We start from the raw sequence: 14,258 nt of genomic DNA on the forward strand, positions 1-14,258 counted from the left end.
CTTGATATGCAATGTCTACTTTACATGCTGCGTGATGTGGCCGTGTGCAGTTAAGTGGCGAGAACATGCTGTCCGCTCTGGTTAGGTTACAGGGTGGATTCCCAAAAGGCAGTTGTACTGTAGCCTTGCTGTGACAGCATCTGATTTTATTTACAGTATATATTTGCTATTTATATTTGGCAGCTATTTTTTAATTTATTATTTTTTCAAGCAAAAATGCCAAATATGTTCTAGTTCCAACAAATGTGAGGCTTTGCTGCTTTCATTTGTCTTATATGCCAGCGGAATTAATATATTTGGGTTTTGGATAGAGAAATCAAGCAAATTGCAGACTTCAGTTTGAACTCTTGTTTGAGTTTTTTGGACTATTAACATTTTGTAGGACAAACATGTTGATTATTCGAGACAGAATTAATCAATCAGTAATGAAAGTGGCTTAATATTTAGGCGTTTTTTACTCTTATCCCTGCCATGTCTCCATCCGAGTGTGGGATAGGAGGCTAATAACCAATATACACTAATAAAAACAATGTCTAGGTGCCTCCTCACTTGCATGCGTGCATATATTTTAATACATAATGTGCAGTTGAGCACATCCCCCCCACAGGTGTGACTGTTTTCCTTTTGATGAAGGAAAAGCAAACTTATTAGCAGGTCCAGGTACATCAGAGCAGCAGTATCAGCCAGTGGCCATGTGATTAAATCACACAGAGCGAGTCTCAGGGAGCTGGGTAATGAAGGAACAGGCTGGCGGATGCCTTCACACCCCTCCCTCCTCCTCCTCTTCCTCCTGCTCTTCCTCCACCAAGTCCTACTGGAGCTCAGCCCGAGCCCGGGACAGGAGGCGGGGTGGAGCACAAATACCAACACTCACATAAATGCATGGACAAACTACATTTGCATGTATGGGAGCTTTTTAGGCTGTGTTGACATACAAAGTCATGAGCGTGAATCCACAAGACGAAACACAAACACACACCAAGAAAGAGAGACAGTTTATATCTGTAAATTCTCATTAATGTAAAAAAAATAATGATGGAACAACCACCACAGGACGCAAACTCATGTTTATCCGACCAGCCTCAAATGGAGTTTATAGAAAAAGAAAATCATTTGCACATTTTACTTCCAAGCAGATTGACTATTTAAAAGAATAACGACCAAAAACAAAAGCTTTGTAAATCAACAGTGAGCCAAAACAAAAAACACACACACACAGAAACACAAATCTTTCTTTGCAGCTTCACCATATTCCTCAATCGTGCCAAAAAGAAGCATTAAATGCTCTTTAAAATACGGTTGATGGCTTTTGGTTACAGGCAGTCCCCATTTCCATGCCTGGCAATGGTCTTTTATGGCGAGGGACCTAATACAAGATTTCTGTTCTAGTGCAAACACAGTGGCCATGGGCACCAAGGAACAGCTGCCGTATAATTGAATTAACATTCGCCTTCTGCTCCGGCACTCAGCGCTGTGCTGAGAACTCATACACATCCCTCCACAAGCTCCATCAACCTGCCCATGAATATGCATGCTGCTTGTGATAAATATGCGTTCTGTGTGTAATGTTTGTGGAGCTGCCTACATGGTGGATAAAGAGCTATATACTGACTATCTTGGGAGTGTGACACGGTATACATCAAGTCCGTTGATCATTTTTAGTGCTGCGGGCCTTCTGAGGCTGAGAGAGGTGGCGCTGGGGGAGCGTCAGTGTGATTTGAAGTCTAACAGAGACATCTAGTGGATTATTGACTGTGAGACCACTGATATGGTCTTTTCTGTAGACATCACTCTGCAGCACACGACTGATAATTAATTATACATAGTCACCGCAGCAGGTGCAACAAGCATTATTAAGCTACACAGATTAAATACTAATTTCATATAGAATCAACAGCCGAAGAAAACACCATCAAGGCAGACAACAGATGTATAATCAAACAATATGAACTCCACACCTGTGGTAAAGCCAAAAACACACATATCACAGCGCACCCCCCCCCCAAAAAAACAACAACAACAACAAAAAAAAAAACAATTGCAGCAAAACGTGTACTCACACACACATGCACACAAACAGCTAAGTTGCCTAGCATCATTGACCTTGTCCGCTGGAGAAAGTTTCATTCAAAGTAAGTTGTTGACTCACCTGTCTGACTGACTTCATGTGAATCTGCTCCAAGTTCAACTTCTCAGCATCCTCAAAGCAAAGCAAAACCAGTTCACTGAGCCTCTCTGTCCCAGTATAACCGGTCCACTGTGCTTCTCTGTCACACTGAGTTCCTTAGAGTTTTCAAACATTGGGTGTTGAATGAGGCTGTAGTTACAACTGTGACGGAGATTAACAGTCAAAAACAGCAGACAGGTTTCAAGCACCTCACTGAAGGTACAAATTTCCTCAGCGAACACAGAAATCACCGCTGCAGGATCAACCATGATCATTTAGCATCTGGCATGTTAGCGACATACAGCATTCAGTACATCATGGTGTGTTTGATTTGGGTCAGTTAAAGTTCTGGCCGGTTGGTGCATTAAACCAGTGATTCATTTAGGTAGATGCAACTTTTTTTTCACCTATGCCGAGGTGAAATAACGCTAACTTTAACCTATAATTGTTGTACTGTTCACTACTGTTAAATAGTAACAACGGGCAATAGCAACAAACTCAAATCCTCCAAACAGGAACAAGCTAGATTTATTTATCTGTTGTTTATTGGTTTGACATGACATGAACAATCAATGGTAATATAGGTGCTGGCTATCATAGGAGATTTTATCATGGCTGCAAGATCAATTGCCCCCGAGACACATGGCTCAATAAAATCACCTTTGTTGTCTGCGTTGACATACTTCCTGTTAGAAATTGAACGTATTTCACCAAATTTAAATTCCATTTTAAAAGGGTGTATTGAATTGCTTTTGTTCATAAACACAGTGGGACTTATTTGTTCAGTGTTACATTTACCCCAACCTCTGTTACAATCTCTGAATTCTAAATACAATAGTTGTCTTTATTAGAGAAAAAAGATCAATTGTGTTATTAATTAGTGCACATATACATTAGTGGTCTGACAATTTCTAGATTCTATGATGTATTGCGATGTGGATGTGGACGATTCTGCATCGATGCAGTGACAGAACATATTTGGGAGTTTGGTTTCATTTCAGCTCAGTGTGAGTCTTGACTTTGTTTTGCTGTTATTATTTGTCGTGCTAGTTTCTCCACTCTCTCCTCCCTCTCTTCCAAACCGTGGAATTACCGTAAAACTTTTTTTTTGCTTCATGCAACACTGAGCAACATTCATGGAAATGTGTGGGCCCCGCCATCAATTGTTTCACAGTTGGAAACATAAACATTCCAAATGTGTCCCAGTTTATTTTCTGTTGCAGTGGATGTGACTGAAATAAGCAGACAGGAAGTAAATGTGTACCAAAGCTGTTTTTTTAAAGACTTTTTAAATAAAGAGGGAATTCAGTAAGAAAAAAAATTAAGATGCATCGAGAATCGTTCTGCATTAGTATCGATGGTGACTCATGATCAAATCAAATCGTTAGGCGAGTGAAGATTCCTACCCCTAATATAAATGTTAATATCAAAAGATGACTAGTGCATTCCAAGTAGTAGTCAAATTATACAACGTCCCCCTGCCTCCCCTACAATACCTTTAATAAAAAATAATTACATAAAAGTAAAATTACTGAGGCATAAATCAAAACTGCAAAAAAAGCGGGATGAGTGCATCAGCTGTCTGTAGTGTAGAGTGTACATGAAGGTGGAAATAAGCAGTTCTCATGGCAGACTGACCTGACACAGCAGGAAAAGCACAGGTGTCATTAATGGCTGAGTTCCATTTAGCTGCTTTGATTTCAGGTTCCTGTATTGTGCATGCTGGCTCACTGTCACTCTCAGTGGAACTGAGCCACCGTTAGTGTTATGAGTAACACCCAGTGGTGGAATGTAACTAAGTATAGTTACTTAAGTACTGTACTTTAATACAATGTTGAGATACTTGTACTTTACTTGAAAACTTAAATTTTATGCTTCATATTTTTGGGGAGGGAAATATTGTATTTTTTACTTCACTATTCATTTCACAGCTGTAGCAACTTTGCAGAATCTGACTATTAATACTAAATATAAATCAACTAAAAACTTGTGAAATATTATTATAGGTTAAGTTATCCAGCACTAAATAAAGTAATTATAATGAAACCAGCTGCAACATTAAAGTGATGAACACCTTCAAGCATTTACCATAATAATAATAATCCAGTAATATTATACATTGATTTTGAAATGGAACATTCTACATCAGGAGAGCGTTCACTTTTGGTTCTTTAAGAATATGTTCATGCTAAAACTTTTTTACTTTTACTAAAGCAAGACTTTGAATGCAAGACTTTTACTGGAAACAGAGTATTTTTTAAAGATTGGAATACATTTTGATAACACCACAAAAGGGTCTTGAGCCACAACAAAACCAACGTGTTCATTGACGCTTCTGTCCTGGTCATCAGTGCCAACTTGAAACACCTGATGAGAATCTGAGTTGGTTAGACTCGGGTGTTTCAAGTTGGCACTAACGACCAGGACAGAAGCGTCAGGTAAGAAATTGTGAGGGGCTTAGCCAACAATAGCAGGTTTTTAACAATATAGTCTATTCAGACATTGATTTTTTTCTTTTAAAGGATAGTTTCACAATTTATCAATTTTGATATCTGAATCTTGCCATTTCCATACAGTTTTTCTGTTGTCATACTTCAAAATGTGCATTAAAAGTATGTGAATGAAAACACAGCTAAGCCCATTATGATGAGATCTCTATGTGTTTCTCGTAGGTAGGTCAGTATGAACAGGAGGAACGATTACAGCAATTAAAAAAACAGGATACAATTAAAGCTTGAAAAATTGTGATGCTATACTTAACTATATTCAGACATTTTATACACAATTGATTGAGTTATCGAAGTAATTGTGCACCTCCTAAAATACAACCTTGAAAATATTTGAAGGGTCCCTTTTAAATATGTCATATAATACTGTGGTGGTGTAGAAATGAAGACAGGCAGACATGATCTGAGCCCTTTGAGTCCAGATTTATTGATACGGCTGTGCAGTCACAGAGCATGGTGGCACACACGGCCGCCTGGCCGGCATTGGTACAGTGACACACACATGCATGCACACACTCGCACGCACATACAGTCTCTCTTAGTCCGTCTGTCTTTTCATGGATGTAGTGGAGGTTAAACCTAAGGCGGTTTTCATTTGTTTATAATTTGACTTTTATACTCTCTCTCTCTCTCTCTCTCTCTCTCTCACTATATATATATATATATATATATATATATATATATATATATATATATATATATATATATAAAGATATTGGTATCAGCCTTATGTGGTATATAAAACAAATGGGAATTTGATCTTTAAAGTGGAAAAAAAATGCTGAAATGTATTTATTTTTTGATAACGATGATGATTTGAGAACTGTTTACCAGTTTTAAACAGTCCACTGTATCACTTTTTGTTTATTTCTCTCTCTTACACACACACACACACACGCACACGCACACACACACACTCGTCTCATCACACTCTCATCGATAGAGCAAGTCACAGTGAGGAGATCAGAAATGCACATTAAGTATTTTTCGGCAGTTTCTCACACACACACTTTACATCCATCTAACCTCGGTCACTAGAACAGTTTGAGATCCGAGTGATTCACACTAAACAAGGAAACAAAGCATTAAACAAACAATTAATCTCTTCTGTAGTAACAATTACAAAACACCATGTTTAGAAGTCTGAGCATGTCATAAATACAGCTATGTTTTTGATTATGGTTGGTATAAATTATTTTTAAATATCCATACAGTATAGGCTAACACAGTAGCAAGTGAAAGATAGAGCAAACTACAAGACTGTACATGTGTTGGTACCTTGGTACAGAAAATATATTCTGCTTTACCAAGTATCAGGCAGGCGATTTTGGGTACACAATGAGTTTTGTATTTGTTCTATTAATAAATCTAATCTTTATATAATTGTTACACTTTGAATTTGCAGTTTTGAGCAACTTCAATTGTCTTCTGACTTCAGAGCTGGTGGACTACAACATATCGAACAGACACACACAGGAACAAATGAACCAGAGAGGAGAGACAAAATGACAAAATAAAAATGCCATTACATGTTGAAGACTTTTGGACAATCCAGTGAACAGTACACTAAAACAGAAAAAAGCTACACAGCAATAAAACAGATTTTTCTAAATGAAAACGAGCAAAAAAATCTACCACTTAATTACTACACTTCTGCGATATCAAACTTCAACAGTGTCTAAAATTAGAGTCTTTACAGAAGACTCTTCAGTGTGAATAACTGTAGGAAGATATGAATGTTTTGTTTGACTGTACCTGGATCAGCACAAATTCAAATGACATCACATAATTAGTTTTCCTACAGTTGAAAGGTGTGAAATGGAAAGTACACATATATAGGCACACATTCAGCCAGCTGTCTTGCTAACCACTGACTGTATTTTAAGTAGAAAGATGCATGTGGTTACATTACGTGATAAACTGCTTTATATATTATCTTCCTGTCATAATATAAAAATGAGTCGTGTGTATTAAAACAAAGAGGCTATAAAATCATTCCTACAGTTTTATATAAATGTTTAGATGCTGGATTATTCACCCTCTTTGAACCCCATATATATTTTATGTTTTAGTATATGTACCAGTACACATATGTACAGTATACTTTAAAATAATATGCCAAGAACCTGATATTGGCACAATAAATGTTGAGATTTACATACCAAAAGAATGTAAAACATAAGGAAAAACCAAATAAAAGTGTTAAATTTTATGGACAAAATATCCATTATTATGTGAATACTGCCAAAATGCTTATTTTCTTTCAATTACACATATTAAGTGTATAGTAAAAGCTGAACCAGCGTTGCAGAGGTTCAATATGTTACATATGCACAGTAAGCATTATTTGCATCTCCTATACGCAACATTACAAGCCTTAAAAACCCGGCATACAGACAAGAAGCAGATACAGTTTGGACTCATAGCCTCGGATGCATCACAGAAGCATGATGGATTCAAATGGCTAATAAGTGTACGAGCTCACTGTAAACACGATTAAAACATTACACCAACAACCTCATAGGCGAAGCTGCTGTAACATAACTGTACCGCAAAATAAAATACATATGTGAGCTTTTTCTCTAATTCAGCGACAATCTTGACATTTTTGCTACAGCTTAAATAGATATAAGAAGGCATCAAGAACAAGTCTTTTGACGAAGAAATGACATACAGTGTGAGGATATTAGACACATCTAGTGCATGATTCATATAGGACACAACAAATGCAAAACAAATAAGATTGTTACAAAAAGAAATGTAAAGAAAAACATTTTACATGTTACAAAAACTTGAATGTGTGATATGTTTGAGATGCAAAAGTTGCATTCTAATTTTTGGACATTTCTCACTACACTATCTTACATTATACCCAAAAAGAAAAAAATCTGTTGATGGATTGTGGAATTGTAGGATTTCTACTCCTCATTTCCATACACATACAAACTTTCAATATATACAGTGAAGAGGACAGAAACACACAAAAACAACACAAACCTGGCTGCAAGGAACACAAATGCATTTGAATTGCACAATGTCTGAGGAAAGCACTAAGAAAGTAAACATGTTGAGGGGAAAAATATGAGCCACGACTGGTTTCTTGTAGTTGCCTCAGCAAACATAAGAGACTCCCAACCAGAGCTCCTGCAGCACAGGGAAAAGTTAAATGTTCTACACAGAGATGTGTTTAAGGACTACTTTATAGTAAAATATTAGTGCTGTAAACCTGTCAATTTAACCCCATTGAACTGTACACATACTTGTATCCTGTACATACTGTGCAGTGGCTATATACGTCCCTCTTGATGTACATCTACTCTGCATTTCCCACAATGTATTCTTCAGTTAGGTCCAATATAAATTACTGTGATGCAAAACCTTGTCTCTAAACAAACTTGTCTTGAGTGTCGACATAGAAGCATAATACAGCAGTGAAAAGTGGGACTTGAATAGAATGGCTACATGTCTGTGGTCTGACTTAAGCACACAATTAGAGCAAAGTAAACGATTGGCAACCTAAAATTAGAAAAGCAACATTTTCAGTGTCTTTCAAAGGCTCCTCTTCGTCCCTCTCCCATCACAAGGTCATTACATATTCTTCTGTATTGTATTCATCAGGAAGCAGGAAGGTAGGAATAATGCACGTGGGTTGAGCCGCAAGCTCTGCATACAATAGCCTGGGAGCATAAACATTGGTAAAAGTAAAAACAGTTAATCATAGAGACAAAAAAGGAAGTGACGGTGTCAGTTTCTTGGTGTCCTGTAGAGGGCGACACAGTCCAACTAATGGCTTTTCCTCTGGCGTGAGCGGGAGTCCTCCATACAAGTAAAAGCAGGTTCAGGTCAGTGACAGTGAGGCCGTGATTCTCCGCAGCTCGCTTATTCCATCGCCACCTCTGCTTTGGGAAAACAAACAAGGACTATTAATAATTTCAGCGAGATGATAAATCCACAAACTAATCATCTATTAAAGGGAACTCTCCCTGGAGCATGACCAATTCTCATGGATTATAATTGTTGTTAAAACTTCTGATCAAGTGACAAAAAAGTCTGGGTCAAAGTTTCACACGATTAATAAGCTGTCAACAACTTCTTCAAAATATTGTTCAATTACAGGTGAAAACTGTCTTGAATGAACGTTTAAACACTGCAAGAGCTTTAGGTCTTCATGTTAGTACACAAACAATGTACTGTATAACCTTCATGAAGATGGGATGTATTGCAGGAATACTGTATTCGACTACTTTTGTTTTAGCTTGGTGTACCTGATAAACTGGCAACTCAGTGTAGACACTTCAATTTATTTCTTTTGTCAATAGTCGTGGACTGCAGGAATAAACTCACCGTTGTCTCCTTTGTTCTTGTTTTCTTCACCCTCTGGAGATACAGTTCCTTCAGACAACTCTCCTGAAAAGTCAGAGTAGTCTTGTTAATTTTTCACACTGATGCACATTTAGTGGTGACAGACATGCACTCTATTCAAACAAGAAAATGAAAAAATATCCTCAAAGCATTCTCTCTCCTTTGTGAAGTTTGTAAAAACATGTTCTATCTCACAAACCCATGCTGTGCAGCCAAACATAGTTCAAACCCACAGGACTGTTTTCAATTCTAGTTGAGTTATTCCTGCAATGATTCAAAACAATAGAAAATACTTCTCATTGACAAAACAATTACTGGGACCTTTCGGGGTCAGCGTTTTATTATACTTGGTGTAGCATCTCAGAATTATTTATCTGCTTTAAAAGAGAGTGAATGGGTAGCACAAGTTGGGAGATGAACAAATCCAAACCGTGTCGCTGATAATGAAAATGAATGATAGAAACATTCCCTGCAGCTTTGATGATCACTTAGGTATGCATGTCAATGTACTGTATGTAAATTGCCTTATGCCACCTCCCGCTGTGGGACTTCACAGTTTGCAGGACGTACCGTTCTGCAGTGGAGGATTCTTGTGCGTGGCGCTCCCAGGCTGCGCTCCCTGCTCTGTTTCCCCCATGTTACCATCTGGTGGTCTGACCTCCGCCGACTCAAGCTCCTCCACCTCCTCCACCTCCTCCCCCTCCAGTTGGTCCTCCTTTGGTTCAGGCTGTTCTGGTTCTGTGTGGACCTCCTGGGGCTCCATCGCCTCTTCCTGTTGGGCTTGCTCCTCTGCTTCCCTTTTAGCTCTCTCCTCCGCCTCTGAGGTCACATGGAGTGTGGAGGCAGGTTAGCATACTTGAGTGTCTGTGTGTATTAATTCATCGCAGCTTTATTCTTACTTAAAGCCAGTAAACGTTGAGGGAGCTCAGTTGACCGTTTCGGACCGTTTGATAAAACCTCTCTATGAATATTAACTTAAACCTGTATCAAATAAGATTTTGGCTACTTGGGGGCAGCAGAAACAAGCTGAAAACACATTTATCACCTTTATGTTGACATAGTAAACTAGCTAGCAAACAGCTGCCTATTTACACATCCAGCAGTTACGGAGCAACATAAGCATTCATTCAGAGTTGTGTTTCTGGTTACTGTTTGTGTTTGCTAAATTTGCTAAATGCTCCACTATGTTCACCAGCTAACTGTGTCTGTCTGCTGTCTGGTGCTGAGCCGGTAGTGGACTGTGGAATACGAGAGCTTTTTTGGTTTTTTTTTATAAAATGGTGCTGATTTGAGCACTGAGAGTGAACCAAACTGTAAAGATGCTGACTGGAAAACCAAAATAATTAAATTAAATAAGGTGTGTAGAGCTGAAAACTGATCATCACTACAAGCAATATGAATGTCCCCAAATCACCTCCATTTACCTGTATATTATATTTGGTTGTATGGGTAAACTGTACCTTTAGCAGCCTGAGCTTTCCACCTCTCTCTATTCTGGTACACTTCTTCATTCCACAACGCCTTGAAGTTCTTCAGGTCCACCATCAACAGAGAGCTTTGTCCTGACGAGCTGCTGTCAGAGCTCTTCACACTGTGCCTCTTGGACTCATCTGAGCTGAGACTGTTCAGACTGGACAGAAAAATGCGTAGGATGAAGAGCGTTAAAAGTTAATCAAGAGTAAGAGCCTACAGCCATGATAGCAGCTCTGTGTGGCTATACTGACACATTGGTGCTTATTGAGCTAAAGTTCAGTTTGTCTGTCATTAAGAATGCTACTCAGTCTGTGTGGAAACAGTTTAATAATGTTTGTGTTGTTCCGGAGGGAGCTTTACAAAGTTTCTAAGCTTTCAAACTGAACTTAAAGAAGTGGGCATTTAAGAGGCAGGGGTCTGATGAAAGATGCTGTCAAGTTGCATTATGGGAAATGTGGAATCAAGGGTTAATTAAGCTTGATCCATACTTGGGACTAAAAGTCAACATATCTCACCCTCTGCTGCTTCAATTCTAAACTATTCTTTTTCAAAAATGTCTCTTGTGGATGCCACAAATGTATGGAAGTGCAAAACTAAAATTTAGAGATAACAATTCCAATATATCAGCTAGGGCACATAGATGATACATTTTAGTGTGGTGGACCAATAAAACCGACAGACTGACATTGCCATCCCTAGAAAGCGTTTAAAAAACAAGAGCTTTCACAGCCAGAGGCACATTGAGAGAAGAAGAGAGAAAGATGGGTAGATAATCAGAGGAAGACAGAGAGAGCAGACCTAGTTACAGATGATTGAAAGCTGCTCTAAATGCTGGGAAGAAACAGTCCAAGAAAACCCATCAGCACCCAGGTGTGTACGAAGACAAGGAGACTGCACAAGTGGCAACACTATCTGAGATTTCCACTCGGTTAACTTCGACTGGAGGCCCACTGAGTGATGCTAATGACTGCTGTTGAGGGGAGCAGGGAGGCTGATATTGATGCGCAGGTGCAACAGAAGATGCAGAACCAGACTCCCAAAGTAGGGCTGTATTTTCCCAATAAGCTCATTTTAATAAACAAATAAAAGACTCCTTTTTTAAAGTAATCTTTGTCTGGATAGTTTAATTATTAGTAACCCAAGAACAGGTGGAATGTACGTTCATATCTGGATGGTTTCAAAGCCTTGCATATATGTGATTTAGTATGTGGCTGGAGGAAAAGTACTCAGCCAATTAAGTAAGCCAGTGGAGACACAACCACTGTGCTTTGTATCTCAAAAGGTCATTGTGTATGCTGATCCAGCACTGAGGCCCACTCTCGATCAGGGACAACGAGTTTAGCATCTCTAAAATATCAATTTCAAGGTGTGTGGCTCTGCCCGATGAAAGGTGGAGACATTTCCACGCACAGAAATGGATTACTTATGGGAGACTCATCTGCTGTTCTCCTCCATTAGATATGCTCTTATTGCAGGGGAGCTGTCGGGGTTTAATCACGTCATTGAGCGAGCAGTTACTCCGACAGGTATGAGAGGTGAACGGTAGAAAACGGTAGATTTTCCATTCTTGTTTAGGCAGGCTGGTTGATTCAAATGTACTCAGATTTACATACATTCACCCACGTCCATCTGCTCAGTCCTGCTAGTGAGCAGCATAGAAGAATCCCAAGTTTTCATTTCCAAATTATTTCTCAGAGTAAGTGCTGCAGCTCACCTTGAGCGTCTGAAGCCAGCAAAACCTGCATGGGAGGCCTCGTCGATGAGCGGTTTGACGATACGTTCCATCATGTCTGTCAGCACAGTGAAGGTGGGCACCACAATGAAGTCAATGAACCCTGGTGACAAATTCAGAACATAGAGTCATCTGTTTATACATATTCACATTCTTTATCTTAGTGTTTGAATTATTTAATGCATACGTGGACAAAAAGAAGCCCAGAACAATCACGGTAATGCTGCAATTTATGAAATGGAGATTGAAATGTATTTCCAGTATGTTGTAAAATCAATTATCTAAGATTATTATCTTAGATACAAATAAAATGAAGTCCATAGGTGTTAACAATGTCATTAGATTGTCCAGCTGCCAAAATGCAGATGGAAGAAGCTCTGAGCTGATAAAACGTTCATCTTCATCGACTTCAATTACTACTGTGCGCTCACAGCTATTATAGGATAGGTTCAAATTGTCTCAGTCTCTTAAAACAATACTCACATGCCTACATTCACATTGAAACGTTTATTTGTCGCTATCATTTTTCCTCCTATGGCTACAAAGACATGTCTCCCGAATGCTATTTTGATGTAAGAGATGAGGGACAGAATGCATAGTCCTGGCTTTGTGCAAAAATGCAGCCTAAACGGGAGCCTGTCAGTATCAAAGAAGGATAAAACCTTCAAGATTTGCTTTAACATTTCCAAGCGACCAGTGAGTAATTTGCAGACTCGTTCCCTGGATTCAGCCTTCCAGCCAACATACAGGCGGACTTATCTTCTTGTGGAAGATAATGGGGCTTTACACAAGCAACATATTCTCTCTCCCAACTCGTCCAAAACCACTGCTAGGTCAGTGGTCCTACGCTTCTAACTATGAAGCCCTAAGTACCACTCTAGGGTCAGTTTTGGACATCTCACTTTCTGTTCGTTACATGCATGCTTCAAAGGAAACATACAGTTTCCGGTCATGACATGCACACAGTCTCTTTTCGAAATAAACCTTGAATGTAGGTTTACTTAGTTTTTAGGTTTACTTATGCAACAAAACTACTTGTTTAGGTTTAGGCAACAGAAGTTCTTGGTTAGGCATAGGATAAGATCGTGGTTTGGGTTAAGTTAAGTGTGTTTGTTACGTAACTGAACCGGAACTTTAGATCGTAAATTACGTAGCAGTGAGTAAGTAAGGCAAAATAAGGCAACGTTGACTTGGTTTCACACAAGACACAGACAGCGGCCTCCAGGGTGAACGTCCAGTGCTTGTTTGTTTCCTAAGAAGACTCAATCAATAAAAAAAATAAGGTGGTAAAGGACAGAGCTTTGAGGTCTTTGAAGAAAAGAGACATTATTAATAATAATAATAATGAAGTAAGGTATCTATCAAGGAAACTGTTCTCTGTTATACTACCATTAATTATCATGGGAAGCACAACATTTAATCTAATGATAAATAAATTATTTACAAAGAAAAATAAACTCATGCTTGAGCAAAACTTGTGTAGCCATACAGACACACTATTATGCTGGTGGTGTGTTTGAACTCACCGATTTGGGACTGGGCCACCATTGTGGACTTTCGGTCGCAGAGTGGAGAGAATGGCAGGCCAAGCTCTGATTCTTTGTCCCCCTGGAAATACAGCAGCTTCCTCAGTAAATTGTTCTCATTCTTTGGTTTCTATAAAAATGTAGCCCACCCTCCAGACACAGACACTCGTACACACTGCCACCATACACCATATGCTCACACTTCTATCAACAGGCTTTGGATTTGTCTGGCCCCTATCACAACAAGTGCTTTGTGCCACAAAATGTGTTTCATTTTCTCCTCTGATTTGTCGCTAAAAGACGAGATGTAGAGTCAAGAGGCAATGTTCTTTAGAGGGGCTTTTTATTGGCGATTCATATTTTTAGAGATAAAGGCCTTGTGAAAGCAACCACAATAACAATAGCTTGGATAGTGAGAACAATGCGGGTTAATAATGGAGGGGATGAAAGCAATGAGGCACTACGACTGTCCTTCTTGTTGACATTAACAA

At 38.9% G+C, this 14,258-nt stretch overlaps 1 protein-coding gene across 2 annotated transcripts in view; it reads right to left on the minus strand.

Moving 5' to 3' along the window:
* Positions 1 to 5,078: 5,078 nt before the first annotated feature.
* LOC137892620 (dual specificity calcium/calmodulin-dependent 3',5'-cyclic nucleotide phosphodiesterase 1C-like) overlaps positions 5,079 to 14,258 on the minus strand; it is an 88,985-nt gene continuing 79,805 nt past the window's right edge. For both annotated transcript variants that reach the window (XM_068737900.1, XM_068737901.1), the window contains exons 13-18: positions 13,768 to 13,849; positions 12,224 to 12,344; positions 10,497 to 10,666; positions 9,607 to 9,855; positions 9,019 to 9,081; positions 5,079 to 8,570 (exon numbers count right to left, since the gene is read on the minus strand). In XM_068737900.1, coding sequence (XP_068594001.1) covers positions 8,554 to 8,570; positions 9,019 to 9,081; positions 9,607 to 9,855; positions 10,497 to 10,666; positions 12,224 to 12,344; positions 13,768 to 13,849 — 702 coding nt within the window. In that variant the 3' untranslated portion in view covers positions 5,079 to 8,553. The remainder of the gene's footprint in view (positions 8,571 to 9,018; positions 9,082 to 9,606; positions 9,856 to 10,496; positions 10,667 to 12,223; positions 12,345 to 13,767; positions 13,850 to 14,258) is intronic.

Source organism: Cebidichthys violaceus, unplaced genomic scaffold, assembly GCF_023349555.1.
Source record: "Cebidichthys violaceus isolate CVI_PGR_0920_01 unplaced genomic scaffold, fCebVio1.0.p SCAF_8, whole genome shotgun sequence".
NCBI classification, from domain to species: domain Eukaryota; kingdom Metazoa; phylum Chordata; class Actinopteri; order Perciformes; family Stichaeidae; genus Cebidichthys; species Cebidichthys violaceus.